This window comes from Pogona vitticeps, chromosome 2 (genome assembly GCF_051106095.1).
Source record: "Pogona vitticeps strain Pit_001003342236 chromosome 2, PviZW2.1, whole genome shotgun sequence".
Lineage (NCBI taxonomy): Eukaryota > Metazoa > Chordata > Lepidosauria > Squamata > Agamidae > Pogona > Pogona vitticeps.
In genome coordinates, this window is record NC_135784.1 from 8,010,595 (window position 1) to 8,034,877 (window position 24,283).

General features: G+C 44.5%; 1 protein-coding gene across 1 annotated transcript in view; it reads left to right on the forward strand.

The window, feature by feature from the left end:
• The window catches only part of LOC110071681 (uncharacterized), a 40,743-nt gene extending 16,710 nt beyond the window's left edge, over positions 1 to 24,033 (forward strand). The window contains 2 exon segments of the mRNA XM_078387997.1: positions 6,135 to 6,141; positions 22,070 to 24,033. Coding sequence (XP_078244123.1) covers positions 6,135 to 6,141; positions 22,070 to 23,462 — 1,400 coding nt within the window. The 3' untranslated portion in view covers positions 23,463 to 24,033.
• The last annotated feature ends 250 nt before the right edge of the window (positions 24,034 to 24,283 follow it).

Sequence of the window (24,283 nt, forward strand, 5' to 3'; positions counted from 1 at the left end):
CATATCTGTGACCATGGCTTTAAGTTATTATTAAGGCCCACATTTTAGACCCATTTATTGGACATTCTTTAACTCTTTCATCTTGCATTTTTAATTCTCATAGATAATTATATAACGTTTTGATCAGTTTTTCCCCTTTACATTCAGGAGTACCTTGTCTCTTGGTGTCTGTTCCTTATAAAAGCCTATTGTTTTATCTCTTGTATATCTTGTCCACCAATCAAGTATTATACAGTATATCATAGAAGTGAATACACCCTCTCACATTTCATAAATATTTTAGTATATCCTTTCATCTGACAACACTGAATAAACGACACTTGGCTACAATGGAATGCAGTGAGTGTTTTACTTGTATAACAGTGTAAATGTTATACTCCAGATGGTGCAGAATGCGGCGGCCAGACTTCTCAGTGGGGTAAAGAAACATCAACATATTACTCAGTGGGGTAAGGAAACATCAACATATTACTCCTAACTCTGGCCACCTTGCATTGGCTTCCCGTTCGGTTCCGCGTAGATTTCAAAGTCTTTACGCTTACGTATAAAGCCCTAAATGGTTTAGGGCCTCGTTACCTCACGGAACGCATTTTCCCACCTAGATCTACCCGCATCACCCGATCTAGCCAGGAGGTGAGGCTGAGGAGCCTAACGCTGAGGGAGGCCCGGAAGGAAAAAATAAGAAACTGGGCCTTCTCGGCGGTGGCTCCTCGTCTTTGGAATAGCCTCCCTCCTGAGATTTGCATGGCCCCTTCGCTGGGCATATTTAAATGCCAATTGAACATCTGGCTGTTTAAGCAAGCCTTCCCTCCACACACTGTCTGATTTTTCATTGTCTTGTGTTTTCTCCCATCTTGGATCATTGTTTACTTAGTAATTATTATTATTATTATTATCTTACCTCCGCCGTGCCGGCTCGCCTCTTGTGCTCTTTTATTATTCTTTCCTCTCTTTTCTCTCCTCTTCTCCCCTCTTTTCTGGACCCTCTCCTCACCCTTCGATTGCTGGCTGCCGAATTGAGTGCGGGACAGCGGGGCTGGAGCCGGAGCTTAAACGCGGAGCCGGGGTTGAGGTCCGATCTGGATTTCCCGGCTTCAGCGGAGCTTGGACACTCAGGAGCCTCGCTGCCTGCAGGAGGTGGCGTTTCGGGCGCTTTCCCGCTGGTGAGGAACTGGGCTTTACGATTGCTGGGGAGCTGCCCTGCCGGGGAATGGGCTCGCCGGCTAGGCTTATGTCAGGGCCTTTTCTGGAGGAGAAGGAGGAGAAGGATTGGCTTCTGGCAGCTGGGCGCCTGCCCTCCCCTGATAATCCTCGCTCCGACCGCATGGTCGAGGTCGGAGCCCGGAGCCTGGAACCTGGTTCGTTAGATCTCCTGGGGCTAGCGGTGGGGACTGTGCCGTTTGTGAGCGCTGTGGATCCCTGGCCGCTGTGGCGAAGAGGTGGACTATCTGTGGTGAGGTGGTGGAAGGAAGATCCTCATCAACCGAAGAGAGAGCCAACTTGCTGGGTTGCCGCCATGTGGGGCTCCCTGAGGGCAGCTCGTTTTCCAGCTTCGGACTGCTCATCCTGCCCTTCCTGGACTATCTGCAAAAACATCTTGCCATCCCTCCAAGGAAGGGTAAAGGGGAAACCAGGGACTAACCATCCTTTTGCCTGGTCTTTGCTGCTCCCGACGCTGCCTGTTCTTTTCATTTTGATCCAACTCATGAGTAACACCCTCACTTCGGCATTTTCCTTGGGTTCAATATCACTCCAAACAACCGTTGAAAATTTACTAACATCATTAAGAACATCAAGACCAGTAAAGTTCAAAGGACAAGGTTGCGAGGTGGTAGAGGATGGACTTGGTCTAGATGGGGGGGGGGGGTAACAATCCTGCTATTTTATTATATATATTTTGTACATTCTTTTTAAATTTATAATTTTGCATTACAACGTATTGTGTTTATTTGTTAAGTTGTTATATTATTTAGTGTCTGCTTCCTTATTTCTTCTTTCTTTTTTGTTCTGTCTGGCATGGAGTGGGAGGCCTGCTTGCCCAGCGAGGGGCCTTTTAACATCCCGGTAGTCATGGGTAGAGGGCGATATGGCGTTGGCACAGTCCCTGCTCATGTTAGTAGAACAGTTAACAGATGTCTGAAGGCTGTTCACTGTTCTGAGACTGTGACCAACCCCCAGTATCGAGGTAGCCAGTACAGCCAGCCTTCCACTCTAACTCTGGTGCTGTTGAATGCCAGGTCTGTATCCAATAAGTCCCAGGTGATTCAAGATCTTATCCTGGAGGAGAATGCAGACCTGGCATGCATAACTGAGACGTGGCTCAATGGGGAGGGTGGCCCTCCCCTGGCCCTCATCTGCCTGCCCAGTTATGATGTCCAGCACCAGGGTAGACTGGAAGGATGGGGGGGAGTAGCCATTGTCTATAAATCCAGCTTGAAGGTTACCAAGCGCTTCTCGGTGGTAAGGCCGGGTCTAGAGGCGCTCCACGTGTCGCTAGGGGCCAGGGATGGAATTGGGATTTTGCTGGGCTACCGTGCCCCCTGTGGCCCAGCCACTTCTCTTCCGGAGCTGGCTGACTTTGTCTCCGCAGCACTGTTGGGATCCCCGAGGCTTCTGGTCTTGGGTGATTTCAACGTGCATGCGGAGGCAGAGGTTACCGGGCCAGCTTTTGAGTTCCTGGAAACCATGGCTTCCTTGAACATGTCCCAGCACGTCAATGGCCCCTCACACTCTAGACCTGTTTTTTTTCCTCCAATTGGGGTGAGAATGGTCTGATGGTGACGGACCTGGTGTCAGTCCCCTTGTCATGGTCAGACCACCACCTGATTAAATGTAACCTCACAGTGGCTCTCCCCCCTCGCAGGGAGCAGGGGCCTATTTCCATGGTCCGCCCTCGAAGACTACTGGATCCGATTGGTTTCCAGGATGCCATGAGAGGGATCATGGCTGACCTGGCCAGCGCTCCTGTCAACGTCCTGGTGGACACCTGGTCCACTGCTGCCACCAGGGCAGTAGACACGATCGTGCCCAAACGCCCTCTCCGGCGCAGAACTCATCTGGTGCCCTGGTTCAACCAGGAGCTCCGGGCAATGAAGCGAATCAGGAGAAGGCTACAGCGTAGGTGGAGGAAGAATCCGACGGATAACAATTGGATAGCTGTCAAGGTCACAACTAACCTTTACCTGAACAAGGTGAAGGCTGCATGTAGATCATTCTTCGCTAACCGGACCAATTTGCAGCATTTTTTAAATCTAAAGTGGAGGCCATCTGCCGGGAGCTCTCTCCTTTTTTGAACGCAATGAATCGAGCTGAGATGTCCAGTGCTTCGTCTTGCCCAGTTATTTTCGACTCCTTCCAGCCGGTATCGCCTGACTCTGTGGCTAGGGTGCTTGACCGCTGTCGGGCCACCACCTCCTCCTTGGACCCTTGTCCGGCCTGGCTAATCAAAGCAGCCAGGCCGAAAACAACTGAATGGGCCACAGCAATAATAAATGGGTCTTTCCTTGAGGGCAGGTTTCCGCCTGCCCTCAAGGAGACACTCATTAGGCCCATACAAAAGAAACCTAGTTTGATGGCGGACAAAATTGACAATTACAGGCCCGTCGCCAATAATTTTTTCATGAGTAAAGTGGTGGAGAGGGTGGTGGCAGAGCAGCTTCAGGCACTCCTGGATGAAACATATGCCCTGGATCCGTTCCAGTCTGGCTTCAGGCCACGTCACGGTATAGAGACGGCATTGGTCACCCTGTATGATGACCTGCTGAGGGAGGCTGACAGGAGTAAAACATTTCTGTTGGTCCTCCTCGATATTTCGGCAGCCTTTGATACCATCAACCACGGTATCCTCCTGGGGAGGCTCTCCGAGCTGGGAATTGGTGGCTTGGCGTTAGCCTGGCTCCGTTCCTTCTTGGAGGACCGTCCCCAGAGAGTTCAGCTTGGGGAGAGTGTCTCGACCCCGTGGAGCTCCAACTGTGGAGTTCCACAGGGGTCAATTATCTCCCCAATGCTCTTTAACATCCATATGAGGTCGCTAGCTGGGGTCATCAGGGGGTGTGGAGCGTCGTGTCACCAGTATGCTGATGACACCCAGCTCTACATCTCCTTTTTACCAACTGCAGGTGATGCGTCCTGTCCCTCCAGCGCTACCTGGGGACTGTACTGGAATGGATATAGGAGAATGGCCTGAGGCTGAACCCGGACAAGATGAAAGTCCTGAGGGTGGGGGCCCCCATAGCTGGTGACTTGGTCGGCTCTCTCTCGTTTGGGGGGGCGACCCTGGCTCCGGTGAGTGGGGTCCGCAGCTTGGGCATACATCTGGACCCGACGCTCACCATGGAAACACAGGTGGCGTCGGTTGTCCGCTCTGCCTTTTTCCACCTTTGGCGGATTGCCCGGCTGCGGCCTTATCTTTACACGGGGGCTCTCACTACCTTAGTGCATGCACTCGTAATGTCAAGATTAGATCATTGCAACGCACTCTACGTGGGGCTGCCTTTGAGATTGATACGGATACTTCAGATGGTGCAGAATGCAGCAGCCAGACTCTTTACTGGAGGGAGAAGATTCCATCACATTTCTCCTATCCTGGCTAGACTGCATTGGCTGCCCATTCGTTTCCGTATCGACTTCAAAGTTTTAATGCTCACTTATAAGGCCCTAAACGGTTTGGGACCTCGATACTTGGCGGAACGCCTTCTCCCACCAAGATCTACCCGGACCACCAGCGTGAGCCAGGATGTGAGGCTGAGGAGCCTGACGCCAGGGGAGGCCCGGAGGGAAAAGACACGAAACCAGGCCTTCTAGGCGGTGGCTCCTTGCCTTTGGAACAATCTCCCTCCTGAGATTCGCGTGGCCCCTACGCTGGGTACATTTAAAACTCAACTAAAAACATGGCTTTATGTTCAGGCCTTCCCTCCTGCCAGCATTTAATCTAATTTAATTTACTTTCCTCTTCCTTATCTATCTATCATTTATGATTTTTGTATGTTCTGTTAATAACCGATGCTTTGGATCTATATTACCATATTTGTATATATGCTGTTGTTAGCTGCACAGGCCGGGTAGGTGGGGCTCATCAGCCTTGGAAAGCAGCCCATCTAGGAGAAGGAAAACTCTGATTTCAAACCTCCACTGCCTTGTGGCTATATCCACTCATGGAAAAGGCTTCAGGAGTTAACCTAGAGACAAAATCTGGAGCTGGAGTCCCGAAGGCATTTTCCTGTTTTTATATTAACGTTTTAAAATACATCCAAATAGCTCAGACCAACTTTGCTTTCTTATATTCTACTTATTAATCTAAATAGAGATTTAAAAAGGAGTCACAAGTCAAACTTTCCCCTAGAGATTTATTCCTCCTCCTTCTCTTGCTTGGAAATTCCTGGGACTCTTCATGCATTATTTTGAACGGTGGGGGCTGTTGGACCTCATGAGACCCTCCCCAGGTCCCATCACGTCCTGCTTCGGAGAGGATGTTGTCACTCCAAGTGTGAGACAGAGATCCAGGATGCGCTTTTTAAAGGCTGTGGCAGGGGAGGGGGAGACTTGGAGTTTCGGGGGGGGGGGAGAGGCTCTTGGGAGGATGTGAGAGGATCAGAAGGTGCTTCCAGCCATCTCCCAGACCTCCAGGTTCCTCATCACCTCAAGTGCGGATCTCCCAGGCAGAAACCAGAGGCAGAGGCCATCCTTCTGCCACTCTGGCCACCTCCCTTTCCTGGCAGGTTCCCTTTCAGCAAAGGAAGCCCTTTGCTCAAAGAGAGAGAGGGAGCTCCATCGCCCACCCCTGAAGAACTGAAGGTGCCTTTCTGGCTTTCTGCCTGCCTGGCTGCAAACCTTCCCTCTGCTTCTCCCCTGTATTGCTTGCACCCCATAACACAGCTGCAAGGGGTGTGTGTGTGTTCTGTGGAGGGGGAAGAAGAACCTTCCTGAAGAAAAAAAAGGGGGGAACAGAGAGAGAGGGGGGGAGAAGCCAAAAGGGGGGCTCCCAAAAGGGAAAGGGGGTTTCTCTCTGGGATTTCTGGGAGGGATCTCCTGCCTTCAGGGAAAGCAACCAAGCCTTTGGGGGGGGGGAGATAGAAAGGACACCCGCCACCCCCACCCACCACCCCGTCGTTTCAGCAAAGCACCAGCTTTGTGAGTTTGTGCGTCCCCTCCTTGTGTCTCGATGTCCCGCCCCTCCAACTGCACCAGCAAAGCCCGGCTTCGGAGGACAGAGGGGGAACACAGAGGAGGAAAGGGCTAGAGCGTCTCCTCACCGGAAGCGGAAGCAGGGGGCGCTTGGGGGTCACGTGCTTCCCCCTTCTTTGTGTCTACGTTCAGTGGTGACCGTGCTGGAAGGCGGCCTCTCTGGGCGTTTTCTGCCTCCGGAGGACCAGGAAGGCGGTGAGCCTTTTTCGAGAGGAAGGAGGATGATGAAGAGGAAAGGGAGGGGGGTCGTGGAAGGCTTTGCCTTTGGAGGGTTGTGAGTCGGGGGGGGGGGCGTTTTTAAAACCAGCCTCATTACCCCGTGCAGTCCCGGTTGCCAACTGCTCTGCTCGGCATATTTTGCGGGAATGCGGTGGTTTCGGTTGAGGGGGTTCGATTCCCCCCATCGCGCCCCCTTGCCTAGACGGCCCATCGGGGACCCCTTCCAGTCCGGCCGTTAATAGATTATTATGCACATCCCCACCGACCGCTATTTTTAAAAAGGGTTTCCGATTTGGGGATATTCAAGGAAGAGCCAGGATGTCTTGGAGACTGGGTGGGTGGGTCAGGATCTGACCCTCTGGGGACAGAGAGACAACCCCCCCCCGCCGCCAATGTCCCCTCCATGCAAGGCATCCGGGTCGGTAACTGGTGCGCCTGCTGGGTTTTCCTGCGAGGAGACCCCCCACCTCTCCCCTGCATCCTGCCTTCACCCCTCAGTGCAAAAAAAAAAAAAACAGGACGAGAGGCGGTGATGCTTTAAAATCTCCAGGGAGGGAGGAGTCCGGAGATGTCCTTGTGGAAGGAGTCTGTTATAAAGCTGGAGGGTAAGACTGAGGTTCCTTGGTTCGACTGCACTGTGTGAAGGTGAGGTTCTTTTTATACCGTGTAGCCAAACTCCTGACTTATCCTTCTGCCAGCAGAAATTGAGAGTGGGAGGGAAGAAATGCAATCCATCAGAAGTCCCAGACATACACATTGTACTGTAAAGCCATGGTCCCCAACCTTACGCCTCCAGATGTTCTTGGACTACAACTCCCAGAAGCCTTCACCGCCACCTCTGATGGCCAGGATTTTTGGGAGTTGAAGTCCGAAAACATCTGGAGGCCTAAGGTTGGAAACCACTGCTGTAAGTGACACGACATTACCACTCGTAGGAAGGCTTTTGAGGTCCATGCAGATTTCAGAAAGGGGTTCACCATCGCCATGGAGGGATTTGACCCAAGGCATCATAGATTTCAGTCAAATTGGCTGGATCAGTCCCTGCCCACTCAGCTCACCTTCATCTCCAGCACCAAACTATTTTTCTGGCGCCCCTTCTTTCCCTGCATATGTTAAGAGGGAAGCACGTTCTGTTGTTCTCTGCTTCCCACCATTAAGGCCAGCTAACCTGAATGACCATAATTTTGTCTCTAGGTCTTTGAGGTCTTTTGTCTCCATCTTCCTTCACTTTCCCTCCTATTCCCTTGTTGTTTCTTCATTAGCTGCCTTTCCATTTTTCTTTTTAAACTACAAAGCCAGGGACCATTAATTGTATATATAAGCCACCCAGAGACATTTGGGTAGTGTGGGTGGCATATAAATTAAATAAATAACAAATGTCTCCAAGACGCCTCAAGACTGATCGTTTTTCTTTTCTCCAAGGCAGGGATTGAAAGTGAGCAGATCTCCGTTCACTTCTCTCCTCACTGTTTCTTCATTAGCTGCCTTTCCATTTTCCTTTTTCTGCTTTCAAAGGAGAGACAGAGATAGAGATGTATCTCCCCATTATTAAGAAATGCCTCTTGTTTGGTTCATCCAACATGCCTCCAGACTGATTGTTTTTCTTTTCCCTATGACAGGGGTTAAAAGTGAGCAGATCTCCATTCGCGTCTCTCTGGACGAAAAAGGAATAACCCAATTCCAAATCCCTCTTAACATTTCCAAGGTAAGCAAGATGTCATTCTTTATTCATAGCACAGAATCATGGCATTGGAAGGAATCTTATAAGGTCATATCGCCCAATCACCAGCTCAGTGCAGAAATTAAAGTGTATCTGACAGATGGCACCCCACTTTTCCCTCAGTGTTTAGTTCCCGTGTTGTCCTGCTCAAATAGTTAGGAGGTTTTTCCTGATAATCAGAATCTGGCTCCCTGAGTGCATTAATTGCTCCCCAATCCACCCCATATACACCCTGCGACTGCACTGTGGCCGCTGTAGAGGTGCTGCCTCGGCAGGTAATGTTCTTTTCATACCTGAAGGGAGGGAACGAGACGGGTCAGGGAGCCCCAGGTGTTGCCAAACGTCCGACTTCTCCTTCCTCCAGAAGAAATTGAGGGTAGGAGGGAAGAAACGCAACCCATCATTAGTCACAGTCTTATACATTATACTGTAAAGGACACAAGGCTGGAAACCACTGCTGTAAAGGACATGACATTACCATTCATAGGAGGGTTCTTGAGATCCATGCAGATTTCAGAAAGGGGTTCACCATCGCCATGGAGGGATTTGACCCCTTCCAAGGCATCCTAGATTTCAGTCAAATTGGCTGGATCAGTCCCTGCCCACTCAGCTCACCTTCACCTACAGCCCCCATCCGTTTTTCTGGTACACCTTCTTTCCCTGCGTGTGTTAAGAGGGAAGCACAGTCTGTAGTTCTCTGCTTCCCACCATCCAGGCCAGCTAACTTGAATGACCAAATTTTTCTCTCTGAATCTGTGAGAGGAGCCTCAATCTTTTTCCTCCTCCTCCTTTTTCCCTTTTCCCTCCTTGTTGTTTCTGCCTTAGCTGCGTTTCCATTTTCCTTTTTCTGCTTTCCAAAGGAGAGAGAGTGTGTGTGTGAGAGAGATGTAACTCCACATGAAAAGAAAACTAAAAAGCCAGACACTCTTAGGAAATGTCTTTTGTTTGCTTTATCAAAGATGCCTCCAGAATCATGGCATTGGAAGGAATCTTATAAGGTCATATAGCCCAATCACCAGCTCATTGCAGAAATTAAAGTGTATCTGACTGATGGCAGCCCAATTTTCCCTCAGCCTCAAGTTCCACTGTTGTCCTGCTCAAATAGTTAGGCGGTTTTTCCTGATAATCAATCAAAATCAGGCTCTCTGAGTGCATTAATTTGTGTCCTACACTCTGGTAAGACAGAATAGATTCTGCCTCTCTGTCTGATAACCTTTCATGTATTTAAAGAGTGGGTTAATATCATCCTTCATTCTTTTTTTCTGAATGCTAAAAGTGCTCAGTTCTTTCAGTCTCTCCTCCTGGGGTTTGGTTTCTAGTTCCTCCTCAGTCGTCCTTACTGCTCCTCCCTCTGACCCTGTTCCCGTTGGCCTGCATCCTTCTTAAAGGGAAGAACTGGACATGGTAGTCTATAGTCTATAGGAGGCCTAGCAAGTGCCGAGTAGGGAGGAAGACTTGATGTGATGGGGAGACGACCCCCCTGTGAATGCAGCTCAATAGAGCCTTTATTTATTTATCTTCTTTTTTGCAGCCGATTCCCATAAAAACAGAAAGGTAGTCAATTGTTCCCAAATGGGGAACAATAGGTAAATATTATGCATATTGAATAGTTCCTAGTGGTTATGTACCTTTATAAGGAAAAAGTGAATTCCTCCTGGCTATGTAGCTTTAAGAAAACACAAGTGTCTGTTCAGAAAAGTGAAACAACTGTGCTCTTCAGCAACAGGTTCCCCTTGGCCTTCCCTTTGCCCCCACAGAACTCTATCCCTTGAGCTCAGGACAAGCTAACCAACCAGTCACAGATTCAGCTTTGGTTAAACTCACACCAGAAATGGTCTCCACAGAGCCTGTCCCTATCTTAGTTTTTCAATCTGAGTTTCAGAGCCCTCCTACTAAGCCTTCTCCCCTTGAGGAGGCTCTAGGAAGTTACCCACTCTTCCACTCAGATTCCCTAACTAAAATATTCTTCTCTGGGCGTTACTGGATTAATTACGCATCCCACACGCTGGACACCAGTTTATGGTAGCGAGCCCACTGAAGCCTCTATTATCTCAGGCCTCCAGAAGGTGCTCACTCTTCTACTCAGTTGCTGCCACCAATACTTCACTTCAGTATCAAATTATTTAAGAAGACAAGTGTTGTTTTAAAAACAAAAACGTGTTTATTTGAATAACAAAATAAAATGGGTAAATCACAAGTTGTTAATCATTGTTGATCAATATCTCACACTCACTGACACACACAGACTCTTCTCTCTCTGACTCTTTGGCTCACAGGCCCACAGACACACTAATCTCTAACTCTCCCAAAATTCCTTCCAAATCTCCCCACAAACACCATACACACCCCTTTATATCCCAGTCCTCCCCCTTAAAGAAGGCTGACCACTGAAGAATGGATGTTTTTGAACTGTTGTGCTGGAGGAGACTCTTGAGAGTCCCCTGGACTGCAAGGAGAACAAACCCATCCATTCTAAAGGAAATCAAACCTGAGTGCTCACTGGAAGGACAGATCGTGAAACTGAGGCTCCAATACTTTGGCCATCTCATGAGAAGAGAAGCCTCCTTGGAAAAGACCTTGATGGTGGGAAAGTGTGAAGGCAAGAGGAGAAGAGGAGGATAGAGGATGAGATGGTTGGACAGTGTCATTGAAGCAACCAACATGAATTTGACACAACTCCAGGAGGCAGTGGAAGATAGGAGGGCCTGGCGTGCTCTGGTCCATAGGGTCACGAAGAGTCGGACACGACTAAACAACTAAACAACGATGACGTAAGAACAACCAATTGGTTATAAACTTTGTTAAAACAAAAATTATGGTTTTTGCTCAATCTGTAACACCTAGAAATTGGACAATTAATGTTTCTTGCATTGAGCAAGTAAAACAGCTAAAGTATCTAGGTATTACATTCCACCATAAACTTTCCTGGGCTGCCCATAGATGGTCCATAATCCAAGCAGCCCAGAACATGCAGAAAGCTATCTTGCGTTTTTTCTTTACTAAGGGGGGACAATTTATACCAGCTGTTATCCAAGTTTTTAAGATTCTGCCACAACTGTTATATGGTATACCAACGTGGATCCTAGGATTTCACACAAGTATAGAGAGTGTTCTTTCGATTTTTCTAAAATCCATTTTGGGAATGCCAAAATGCGTCCCCGCAGCTGCCTTACGATTAGAGACTGGTCTAACATCACTAGAATGTAGTGCTTGGCTCTTTGCTTTTAGATATTGGAACAAGGTAATACATGCTGATCCCTTCATGGGATATCTTAACCTTCTACAGAAAGATGTCCATAACAGCTCATGGCTTAAAGGTTTTCCAGCCAAACTGGATCTATTAGGGCTCTCTTTGGACTTCCTTTATGCCCAGGAATCCAAGGCAGCCAACTCTATCTTAGAAAAGCGGATCAGGGACATTGACTTCCAATATTCTATTTCAATGGCTTGCAAAACATGCTCCATCTTGCACCTTGGCCTAAACTATAATTTCTCCCAAAGTGCTAGGTATTTAGAGAATTTGATTACCCCAAAATACAGGCATGTATTCTCAAGAGCCCGATTTAACTGTCTCCAATCCACAATCTTAGATGGGCAATATTCTGGCACCCCTTATGAAAAAAGATTGTGCCCTTGTAAGGATAGAGAAATTGAAATTATGAAGCATGTCCTTTTTGAGTGCAATTTTTACAGAAATGAGCATAAGCCTTAAGCCCATAATCAATGTCTTCCCAGGTAGGACTCTGATTTGGCATACAAAATATTTATTAAGTGACACAAACAAGAAAACCACCAAATCAGTGGCCAAATTCCTCCTCTGCGCGAAGAATACAAAAAACAATCTTAACCTCTGCCTAACCCTGTGACTAAAAAAACAAAAAAAAAACCATTGTATGGGTAATCCATTTTACCAATTTATATTGTTTTAGCTGTTTTGAAATGTTTTAATCGTTTCCACTTATTTTAAATATTTCATATATGTATTTTAATGGGTTGGCAACCGCAAAATAAAGATTGTAATTGTTGTAATTGTATTTTCCATTGAGTTACCATATTTTCCATGTATAAGATGCTACTTTTTCCTAAAATCATTACACTAAAAATTGTAGTGTGTCTTATACACGGACGTAAACTTAAAACCTGGCTATTTGGGCAGGCTTCCCCTCCTGCCATATCCTTCAACAAGGTGCGCCTCGCTGCACCGACCCCTTCCTTTTCCTCATAAAAAAAGGAGGCAGGTTTTCAACTTTCCAACCTTCTCAATAAAGTTAGCTATTTGTGTTTTCACGATTTCATCTATTTTTATGGGTCTGGACTGGAACGATTCACCCAAGGACATACACCGATTTAACTCTGCTCAACAGAATAATAGTCTGGTGGTTCCCAAATTTGGGAACTCCCATTTGTTCTTCAACTGCAGTTCCCAGAAACCCCAGCCAACCCAGCAAGGGTTGAAGGCTTCTGGGAATTTTAGTCCAAGAACTTCTGCATACCCAAGGTGGGGAACCACTACTCTAGCACAGCCGGTGGTGAGACATGACAACAGGGGCAGTCCCAAAGGATTTGGATGGGCAATTTTCCTAACACTGGCTTAGGAGGTGCAAAAAGCAAAGATGGATGGGTGGGGGAACAGTAAATTCAGAAATAAAGCACACTATGCCATGACCATAGCCTCTGTCATTTAGGTTTGCTCTTCAGAGGGCAATGGTCCATTTGTCTTGGGGCACATCTCCATCTATTGTCCTCAAAGTGGCCCCCATACCCTGGGGCCAGCCCTAACATTAAGCAGACTCCTGTAGCTGCTTTGAGCAGAAAGGAGCAGCTGCAGAATGATGCAACACCACAGAGTCCACCTCATGATCTATAACTTGGTTCCCAACCTTGTGTCCCTGGATGTTCTTGGACTACAACTCCCTAGCCGGCACAGCTCGTGGTGGGAACCCCTGCCCTGTCAGCTACACCATTGCCTTGAGAATATTGTTCTCCCACAAACATCACGGAAAAGCTTCTGTCTTGGAAATCCCTTTGTTGCACCCCCTGTGGCCGAAAGGCCCAAAATGACTCAGCTTGAAAAATAGGTCCATAATCCACATGATAACAAAAGACACCAAGCAGATCTCTGTCACTCATCAAGCTGTGGCAGTTACTCCACTTGACTGAGATAAAAATATTTTGAGGGTCTGGAGTGCTACAGGCAGACAGCAATTGCCCTCCACGTGATGAACGGCTGCACAGCACTGTAAATTATAAAGCTTCAGACGACGTACAGCCTCACAGGAGGCCGGCCCTACCATGAGGGAGAAGAAAGGGACTTTTCCCTCATGGTAGGGAGGTACGATAAAGGTAACGACAAAGAAGGAATTTAATGAGGAGATTTTGGAACTAGCAGAAATGGATATTTTGACAGATACTATACACTAAATGACAGACTGGATAATAATAAATTGGAACCTCTTTATATTTGGATGAAATCTACATCCACTTAAGTAGAATAGATTAGATCAATACTATGTTAGAGAGTATAAGATAAGATTAAATGAATGGAACATACTGTAAGAAATCACTCTGGCTGCAAGGGATAGAAAAGTAGAAAAAATAGAATAAAAATATTTTTAAAAAGAAAGAAAGGGACTGCTTCCCACTACAGATTCTGGGAACAGGCAGCAAAAACTGATTTAAAAAGGAGTTGTCTTTGGAGGAGGCAACTGAGGAAACGCAGGGGGTTTGTAGGATGCTCTGCTCCCCCACACCCCCACCAGCTTTGTGTCAAAACCACCTCCTGGATTTGGGGGAGCCTGGCGGGTGCCCTAGATAAGCTCCTGGGCCTAAGCCCGGCAAGGGTGGGTGGATGGGATGATGGGTCAGGCAGTCCTTTGGCTAGCTGCACAGGACCCCCCCCCCCAAAGGCACACCCCTGGCTAGGTTGATTTTTTGAATTTTCTCCATTGGAAACCATTGGATGGTCTGTCTAATGGTTTCCAATGGAAAAAACAAAAAATCATCATAAATTAACGAAGTGTCAGAACAACACCAAAATCTGTTTGCATAGGTTTCAGGAGGTGGACTAACCATTGCAATCATTTAAAACAGCTTCCAAACATTGTAAGACACTTTTACAGGAGCGAAAAGGGAGATCGGGAAAGGGCTCTTTGATCTCCGTTTGCCTTTTAAAGTTCTTCCTGATCTCCCTTTTCACTCCTGTAAAAGTGTCTTACAATATATATATACTGTATCTACATCTGTATCTATATATGGCCTTGGATACACACACACACACACACACACACACACAAAAGCCATTTTTGCATAAGCAAAACATGTTACATTTCCATAAAATATAGCAGTTAAAAACATAAAAAATAAACTTAAGTAAAAATATAGCTAAAAATCTAAAAAGCTTCTTTAAGGGTAGGCAAAGGGTATAGCCCCCCTCGTTTTTCTCAGTTGTTCTACATTCTACTTCCCTTCATCCTAACATAAGGGGAAAAAGACAAAAATGGCTCCTAAGCCTCACAATAGACTAAGGAACAGTCCACATGGCATGGCGTCCATTTTTCTATTCTCCAAGCACCACCCTTCTTCTTAATCTCTCGTGTTGACCAATTAGGGATTGGGGCTGTCTGGTCCTGTCCCTCCTTCTTTTCCCAGGAGAAATCCAGGTGTTGTTTTTCCCTCCTCGTCTCGGTCTGAATTTAGACATGTTTTGTTTTCACTTCTTATTACACAGAACCAATCTGGATCCATTTTACATTTCTTGACAACTACATAAACCATCTACTTTACATGATTTAATCCACATATTCATGATCATGACACACTACATTCTGAATTCAACGGTCACAACTAAGAAATGTGGCGGTTCTCTTATTTTATTTCTCCTTCCACAGCAAAAACTTTTCTAATAGGCTACTGCAAACAGAATTGCAGGAAGCTGGAAGCAGGATGGGGTGGGGATAATGAGAAGACAAAAAGGGACAGCTGGTTAAAACAAAAGGATCTGAGATGTCACAATATTGCATCCTCAGTTTCTGATTTCTTTAGTTAACAGGGATGGCAGAAGAACTTTTTATTATGTTAAATAATTTCACATAAGATATACATTTTTAAATCTGCCTAAAAATTATAGAGGTATAGTACATGCCATGATGTGTAATTTGAAATAATATTTAGGTTTTGTTTTCAAAGTCTGGTAAGGTATACAATGCCACAATTTGTTGAAACCCGTCAATAGATTTCTGTGAATGCAGAATAGTTAATACAAACAAAATATCATTAAATAAACATTTATTTGCTAGTATGCAGCAGCTTAATAAAACCCCATTTTAAAACTGAAACTATGGTGGCACTGTGCGCTAAACCACAGAAACCTTTGTGTGCTGCAAGGTCAGAAGACCAGCAGTCGTAAGATTGAATCCACGTAACGGAGTGAGCTCCTGTTGCTTTGTCCCAGCGCCTGCCAACCTAGCAGTTCGAAAGCATGCAAATGCGAGTTGATAAATAGATACCACCTTGGTGGGAAGGTAAAACGGCGTTCCCTAGTCACGCTGGCCATGTGACAATGGAAACTGTCTTTGGACAAGCGCTGGCTCTACAGCTTGAAACAGGATGAGCACCTGTAGGACATGATTGGACTAAAAATGTCAAGGGGAACCTTTGCCTTTTTATATTATGTACTACCTTAGAAAGGTCATGGAAGGAGCCTCCTGAAAGAGTGGGAAATAGTTGTGAGCACACTCAGGCATTCTCTGGGCCATGGTGTGTCGCCAGCCAGTCACGCATTGAGCTGTAAACTTGCTGACAAGCAAAATGATCCAATGGTCCATTTAAGGAGCATAAATGACAGTTGTTCTTGTTTAGTTGTTTAGTCATGCCCGACTCTTTGTGACCCCATGGACGAGAGCACGCCAGGCCCTTCTATCTTCCACTGCCTCCCGGAGTTGTGTCAAATTCATGTTGGTTGCTTCGGTGACACTGTCCAACCATCTCATCCTCTGTCGTCCCCTTCTCCTTTTGCCTTCACATTTTCCCAACATCAGTGTCTTTTCCAGGGAGATTTCTCTTTTCATGAGATGGTCAAAGTATTGAAGCCTCAGCTTCAGGATCTGTCCTTCCAGTGAGCACTCAGGTCATCTGCATAAAGCGGTAGGGGGCACTTGGTCTCTGCCAATTTAGGAGGATGGAAGTCTGTTCCAAGACACCACCCAAGCAGACCGTTTAAATGCAGTCAGGGTTGATTTCCTTTAGAATGGATAGGTTTGTTCTCTTTGCAGTCCAGGGTATTCTCAAGAGCCTCCTCCAGCACCACAGTTCAAAAGCATCAATTCTTCAGCAGGGAACCGATCATCGTCAAAGGAAAAAAACTCATTCAATCACCGTTTTGCGATCGCAAAAGCGATTGCAAAAAAAAACCTAGTCGTCAAGCGATTTCCTCGTCTAACGAGGTAATCTTCAAGCGGGGCACCACTGTACTATTGTTTTTTATTTTATTATATTCTTTTTATTCCTTTTTTATTGTTAGCTGCCACAGTAGGCTTTGGTCTAGATGGGTGGGGAATGTATGTATGTATGTATGTATGTATGTACGTATGTATGTATGTATGTATGTATGTATGTATGTATGTATAAATAAATAAATAAATAAATAAATAAATAAATAGCTGGCCCTGTGCGTTTAACAGGTAGCACTTCCAAGAACAATACATTTGAGGTACAGTAGTATCTCGTTTTATGTCACCTTGGTTTACATAATTTCTGGTTTATGAACGGAAATCAGTTTGAAATAATGCCTCGGTTTAAATGTCTTTTTCCCTGTTTCTTTCACTTTGTGAAAGAAGTTTCCCTGCACCTGGAGGTTTGTAGCATCACCACCATCGCTAGGGCAACCCACGTTTCGGTTTATGTATTTTTTACATGACGTAATGTCCTGGAGGACACATTGATTTCGTAAACTGAGGTACTACTGTGATATGCAGCATTTGAAATTTGTAATATTTAATTTAGCTAGGGTCAAATACCTTCTGAATTTCAATGTTTAAATGTTTGCTTTAATTCTTGCTGATGTGATTTATCAAATTCTTTCCTCCCCCCTTTCCATACACATTGGTTTAGGTATCTAACTCTGGAGACAGAAGTTTGGAGTTCACTCCCCTTCTAGCTCTGCAGTTCTCAATACCTATTTATCTCAATACCTATTTCCCTGACCATCTCTGTTTCCTATCCTGTTTTCAGAAATTCCTGATGATTCTCTACCCATAATAGCATTTTATAAATTCTACATCCCGTCCCTTTTGTGGACCTGTCCTTTCTCTTCGCCCTCTGAATAATAATCTCTGCAGACTTTGTCAGTTCCCAGCATCTACCACTAACTTCTCTTTACCAGTTCTCGAGTCTAATAATCTAGCTGCATTCATCCACTTTTATACTTCCTTTCTAACACTGTCCTTTCCCCCCCTTCTTATTCATTTTTTGCTTTAAAAAATCCTTTAATTCAATTATTTGTTTCCTCTTTAATCAGCTTTGAGAAATTCCTTTCTAATTTAATAGAAACTTAAGTACAATCATTGGGGAGAATTTGAGAAGGAAAAAAAGTTAATATACTTTGAATGTGATGTATTTACTTGGGTATGGAAATAATCCTCCTTTCATGACTCCTCCCTCCATATGGTCCCTTACTGAAACGCCCATCCAACCTCAAGCCCAAAGGAATAACCTCCAGTCTGGCATCATCCCCTCCCTGGTTCTCTTCTCTTGCCTTTTTGACTGTCTTTCCTTCCTACTCTGCAACTCAGACCCGGACACATTCCTTATTCATACAGATTTTGGAAGTGATTCTTTCTCTTCTTTTTCTAATCTACTAGATGATGGACAGGAGAAGAATTGCCCAGCAACATCTGGGGCAACCTGGGCAGGAACTCCTAATCAAGCAAGAAAACAGAGAACTTAAAATAGGAAAGGCCAGACATGGACTTCACATGAAAGGAGTGACACAGGGGAGAAACCACATAAATGCATGTCACCTCAGTAGACATGAAAGAACACATGAAGGGGAGAAACTGTATCCATGTATGGAATGTGGAGAGAGCTTCAGTCAGAGTAGTATCCTTAGGTCACATCAAAGAACTCATAGTGGGGAGAAACCATTTAAATGCATGGAATGTGGAAAGAGCAGAGAGAGAAATCCATCTTTACCCTCACCTCTTTTTCTGTCTGTCTGTCTGCAAACCTTCACTCTTGGGGAGTCCAGAGAACAGAATCATAGAAAAGTAAAGTTGGAAGGGGCTTAAAAGGCCATCAAGTCCAAACCTCTGGTTGATGCAGGTATAGAATCAAAGCATATCTACCAAGTGATGATCTAAGTTTTTCTTGAATGCCTCCAATGTTGGAGCACTCACCAACTCCTAAGGCAACTGGTTCCACTGTTGTAATGCTCGAACAGGTAGGAGGTTTTTCCTGATTGAAGGGGTCCAGTTAATACATATAATACACACACACACATATATGCATGTATCTTAGCCTACAACGGGGAATTTGTGTGAGATTATTGTTTGTGGATTATAGCTCTGCTTTTAATACCATTCTACCCAATAGGCTGTTTTTTAAAATGATCAACCTGCGATTACCTCAGAAGATTTGTGTGTGGGTAAAGGACTTTCTGACAGAGAGGCCACAGTAAGTAAGGATGGGATCTCACCATTCTTCTATCCTGGTACTAAGTACAGGAGCTCCCCAGGGCTGTGTGCTAAGTCCCTTCCTCTATTCCCTGTACACACATGATTGCACCCCACTGTATAACACCAACGCAATTATTAAATTTTCGGATGATACGACAGTGGTGGGGCTCATAAATAAGAACAATGAGTCTGCTTACAGAAAGGAAGTACAAGGGTTGATACTCTGGTGTAAAGAAAATAATCTTACATTTAACATCAAAAAAAACCCCTAAAGAACTCTTAATTGATTTTAGGAGGAAGAAAAATGTACATTTACCACTGTACATAAATGGTGAGGAAATGGAGAGGGTAGTGTTAAATTTCTGGGCACTTATATCTCAGAGGACCTCTCATGGACTATAACATGCTAGTGAAGAAGGCACAAAAGAGGCTGTATTTCCTGAGAATGCTCGGGAAGTTAAATTTATCTCAGTATTTTCTTCTGTCCTACTATCGTAGCACCATTGAGAGTGTCCTAACATGGCATTTTGGTATGGTTTGGGAGTAGCTCTGTAGCAGACAAAAACGCTCTACAGAGAACCATTAAAATTGCCCAGAATATCATCGGGCTCCAGCTACCAACCCTGGATGACATCTTCACATCCCGTTGTCGGAAGAAGTCACATAACATCCTGAGAGACTCTTCCCATCCTGCTTACAACTTTTTTGAACTGTTGCCATCTGGCAGAAGATACAGAACAATTAAGAATTGGACCACACGTTTTCTGAGTAATTTTTATCCCAGAACTGTAATTGCACTTAATAATGACCTTAAAGACCACCAGTAGTGAATAGTTGGACAGTGTTACTTAGCTTGCGGTGTAGATGTTTGTATTCTTAGTGGGGGATTTTTAGTGGGTGGGGAGTGTTTGGGGATTTTTTATATGTGTGCATGTTGGTTTGGTCTCTGGGTGTCTGTGTGAATTTCGTTGTATGGGTATACTATGTATATACTTACAAGACAATGAATTTATTTGAAATTTGAAAATGGGGTAGAGGTCACAAGGCAGAATGGGTTTGTTTCCTTTAGCAGTGTCAAGCTGGTGAGGCAATACAATTCCGTGCCTGATTTTAAGGCACCCCCAATATGAACTTTGCCCCCCTCAATAACAGAAGACACTTTTTCCTTTTTTTTTTTTTTTGACTCAACTTATTCTTAGCTCCCTCATGTTTTTCAACAATCACCTCTTCCCGGTCTGCAGATCCTTCAAACACCGTTTCTGGCTGAACATCTCAACTGGATGTAACAGGCAAACCATTAACAGAAATCAAGGAGAGATTTCCATTATCCCTGCTGGTCCATTCACAGGCTGGGATTCTTTGTCCACTCCTCTGTGTCTCTCACCTTTTAATGTGGGTGACTCTTTTGATCCCCAACCCCCCGATTCTTCCTGTCCTGAGGCAAATATGTAGTTCAAAAGGGGTTACGCTTGTTGACACCAGAGTCTCCCATGGTCCACGGTCCATGTTGTGAGATTACAATCACCTCCGTCCCTTAGATCTCTCTCCTTGTATCTTTCATTGCCTTTCTCTCTGCTTCTTTCTTCTCCATCTTCTCTCTCTCTCTCTCTCTCTCACTGTGTGTGTAAGTGTTCTTTCCATTCTCTCCCCACATTATGATGGCTCACGAGGAAATTGTCAGAACTCTTCCATGAAAAATAACAACTAACTCTTATTACTTCGGCATTTAATGAATATACTTCCGTTATATTTTTTCCCTCTTAGGCTAGAAGAATCCAAATCATTCAACAACTGTAGCCAGTTGTTCACACAGAATATTTTCCTTTCCCTTCCTCTTCCTCTTCTGAGTTCTTGTAGGTTGGATGAGAAGACTCTCTGGGACTCAAAGACCTTGAGTATTCTTCTCAGAGCTTCAAAGTCTGATGTGATTTCTTCGTAACTCCTCTTGGCTGTGCCCTTTGTTTCCACATGGATGGAAAAAAAGATTTATCTGTGGGTTGTATGAGATAGAGCAATTATTCTGTCAAATCTTTCATCTGTCCCATCAGGAGAAAGCATACCTAGACAGCCCGTGGATCCTCCCTCCATATTTCAGTTTCAGTCCTGTGCACCCATGGAACAAAACCAAAGCAAAAAAAGGAAAGTGTGCTGCTTATATACCGCCGCATAGCACTTCAAGCACTCTCTGGGTGGTTTACAATTTAATTATGCAGGCTACACATTGCCCCCCCCAGCGAGCTGGGTACTCATTTTACCAACCTCGGAAGGATAGAAGGCTGAGTCAACCTTGAGCCGGCTACCTGGGATTTGAACCCCAGGTCGTGAGCACAGTTTAGCTGCAGTACAGCGTTTTAACCACTGCACCATGAGGCTCATTACCAGCATGAAAATGACGAGTTGTAGACCATGGTCCCATTTTCTTTTCTCGCTTAGGACAATATGGCCTCACAAACATCTCAGAGAGGAAGTGAAAACAAAAAGGAAAATGAAGGAAGGTTAATGCCACCAAGGCTAGAGGATATGATTAACTGAGAATTCCAAGATCATGGGTTCCCGACCTGCAGGTGGGATGACACCTAAAGAGATTGTCATTTTAAAAGTTACGCTGGTTATTTTTAATCGCAATTATTTTTATATGAAATCTCACCTAAAAGGTTTTCTGCACTAACTCTATTGCCAAGATGCAAGTACAACCATTCCATTAAATATTAGGGTAGGATTATACAGTATTTTCAAAAATCTTTCTTCATGTGTTTTCTTTACTCATTAAAAAGCCTTTTTATGTAAATGTGGTGGGGTTGCAGGATACTGTATGCTTTTAAAAGGTTCTCTGCTATATTCCTCTTTTTTTACTCAGATAACAAACCAAGGCCAGCAGAACTCTTTATCTTCAGCTATTTTGACAGGGACCAGAACCCAGTGTGAACCAGGAAAAGAAAACAGACACCCAAAATGAGACAAAAAGATGGAATGGAAGCCAACCAATGACAGGGAAGAGTATATTTCCAATTTCACATAGTGCTGATTATTAACAAACTCCTGATAGTTGAGAAAAACGTCAAGGAAAAGGAAGGAGAACATGCATCACAGGGAGAAAAGCATTGAAAAGAGCTTCAGATATCAATAGACATGGCTATGTTGACCCAAAGGAAAAACTAAATCAGTGAATGGAACATGGAAAGACTATGAATATGAACAATAATTTTCCAGGTGAAAAACCCCCCAAGGGTGTGAAGCAGTATAAATGTCTCCAGTGTGGAAAGACCTTCAGCAAAAGCAGTCACCTTACTACATATAGAAGAATTCACACAGGGGAGAAACCATATGAATGCATAGAATGTGGAAAGAGTTTCAATCAGAGTAATAACCTTAGGTCACATCAAAGAACCCATACAGGGGAGAAACCATATCAATGCATAGAATGTGGAAAAAGCTTCAGTCAGAGTTATAACCTTAGGATACATAAAAGAACCCATACAGGGGAGAAACCATACAAATGCATAGAATGTGGAAAGAGCTTCAGTCAGACCAGTAAACTTAATTTGCATCAAAGAACTCACACAGGAGAGAAACCATATAAATGCATGGAATGTCGAAAGAGCTTCAGTCATTGTGGTGACCTTTGGTCACATCAAAGAACCCACACAGGGGAGAAACCATATCAATGCATAGAATGTGGAAAAAGCTTCAATGAGAGTTGTAACCTTAGGGTACATCAAAGAACCCATACAGGGGAGAAACCATATAAATGCATGGAATGTGGAAAGAGCTTCAGTCAGAATGATAAGCTTAGGTCACATCAGAGAACCCATACAGGGGAGAAACCATATCAATGCACAGAATGTGGAAAAAGCTTCAATCAGAGTTATAACCTTAGGATACATCAAAGAATCCATACAGGGGAGAAACCATATAAATGCATGGAATGTGGAAAGAGCTTCAGTCAGAGCAGTAAACTTAATTTGCATCAAAGAAGTCACACAGGGGAGAAACCATATAAATGCATAGAATGTGGAAAGAGCTTTAGTAAGAATTGTCACCTTAGTTTGCATCAAAGAACTCACACAGGAGAGAAACCATATAAATGCATGGAATGTGGAAAGAGTTTCAGTCATTGTGGTGACCTTCGGTCACATCAAAGAACCCACACAGGGGAGAAACCATATAAATGCATTAAATGTGGAAAAAGCTTCCGTCGGAGTTCTGACCGTAGGTCACATGAAAGGACCCATACAGGGGAGAAACCATATAAATACATGGAATGTGGAAAGAGCTTTATTCAAAATGGTAATTTTAGGTCACATCAAAGAACCCATACAGGGGAGAAACCATATCAGTGCATAGAATGTGGAAAAAGCTTCAATGAGAGTTGTAACCTTAGGGTACGTCAAAGAACCCATACAGGGGAGAAACCATATAAATGCATGGAATGTGGAAAGAGCTTCAGTCAGAATGGTCAACTTAGTTTGCATCAATGAACTCACACAGGGGGAAAACCATATAAATGTATGGACTGTGGAAAGAACTTCATTTGCAGCAGTAAACTTACTTTTCATCAAAGAGCTCACACAGGGGAGAGACCATATAAATGCATAGAATGTGGAAAGAGATTCAGTCAGAGTGATCACATCAGAGAACACATACAGGGGAGAAACCATATAAATGCATAGAATGTGGAAAGAGCTTCAGTAAGAATGGTTACCTTAGTTTGCATCAAAGAACTCACACAGGAGAGAAGCCATGTAAATGCATGGAATGTGAAAAGAGCTTCAGTCATTGTGGTGACCTTCGGTCATATCAAAGAACCCATACCAGGGAGAAACCATATAAATGTATGGAATGTGGAAAGAGCTTCAGTCAGAGTAGTACCTGTAGTTCGCATAAACGAACTCACACATGGGAGAGACCATGCAAATGCATAGAATGTGGAAAGAGCTTCATTCGGAGCGATATCTGCAGGTTACATCAAAGAACACATACAGGGGAGCAACCACAGAAATGCATGGAATCGAAAGACCTTTATTCACAGTGGTGTCCTTAGGTTACATCAGAGAACTCGCACACAAAAGACAACTGAATGATGTGATTTATTATATAAATGACTTGAGTTATCAGATAGTGCTTGAATAACATAGATTTAAATTAGGATGTAAATTTAAGTTAAAACCTGGAGGGCAATTAAATTGTAGAAAAGCAGAAAGTCAATTCGATATTGCAACATGAATAAACTGTATGTCAGTACATTTTGTGTTTCTTCTCCTCCTTTCCCCCGCCCCCCTGATATCCTTTACCTTCTGTACCCCTTACCTTATCCCAAGTTATTAATAATAAGAAGAACTCACCCCGGGAATAAACCATATGAAAGGATCGAATGTGGAAAGCTTTAATTAAAGAAATAGCCTTAGTTCTCATCAGAGAACGCAGATGGGGGAGAAACTGTAGAAATATACAGAATGTGGATAGAGCTCAGTTGAAGAGGTAATCTTAGCTT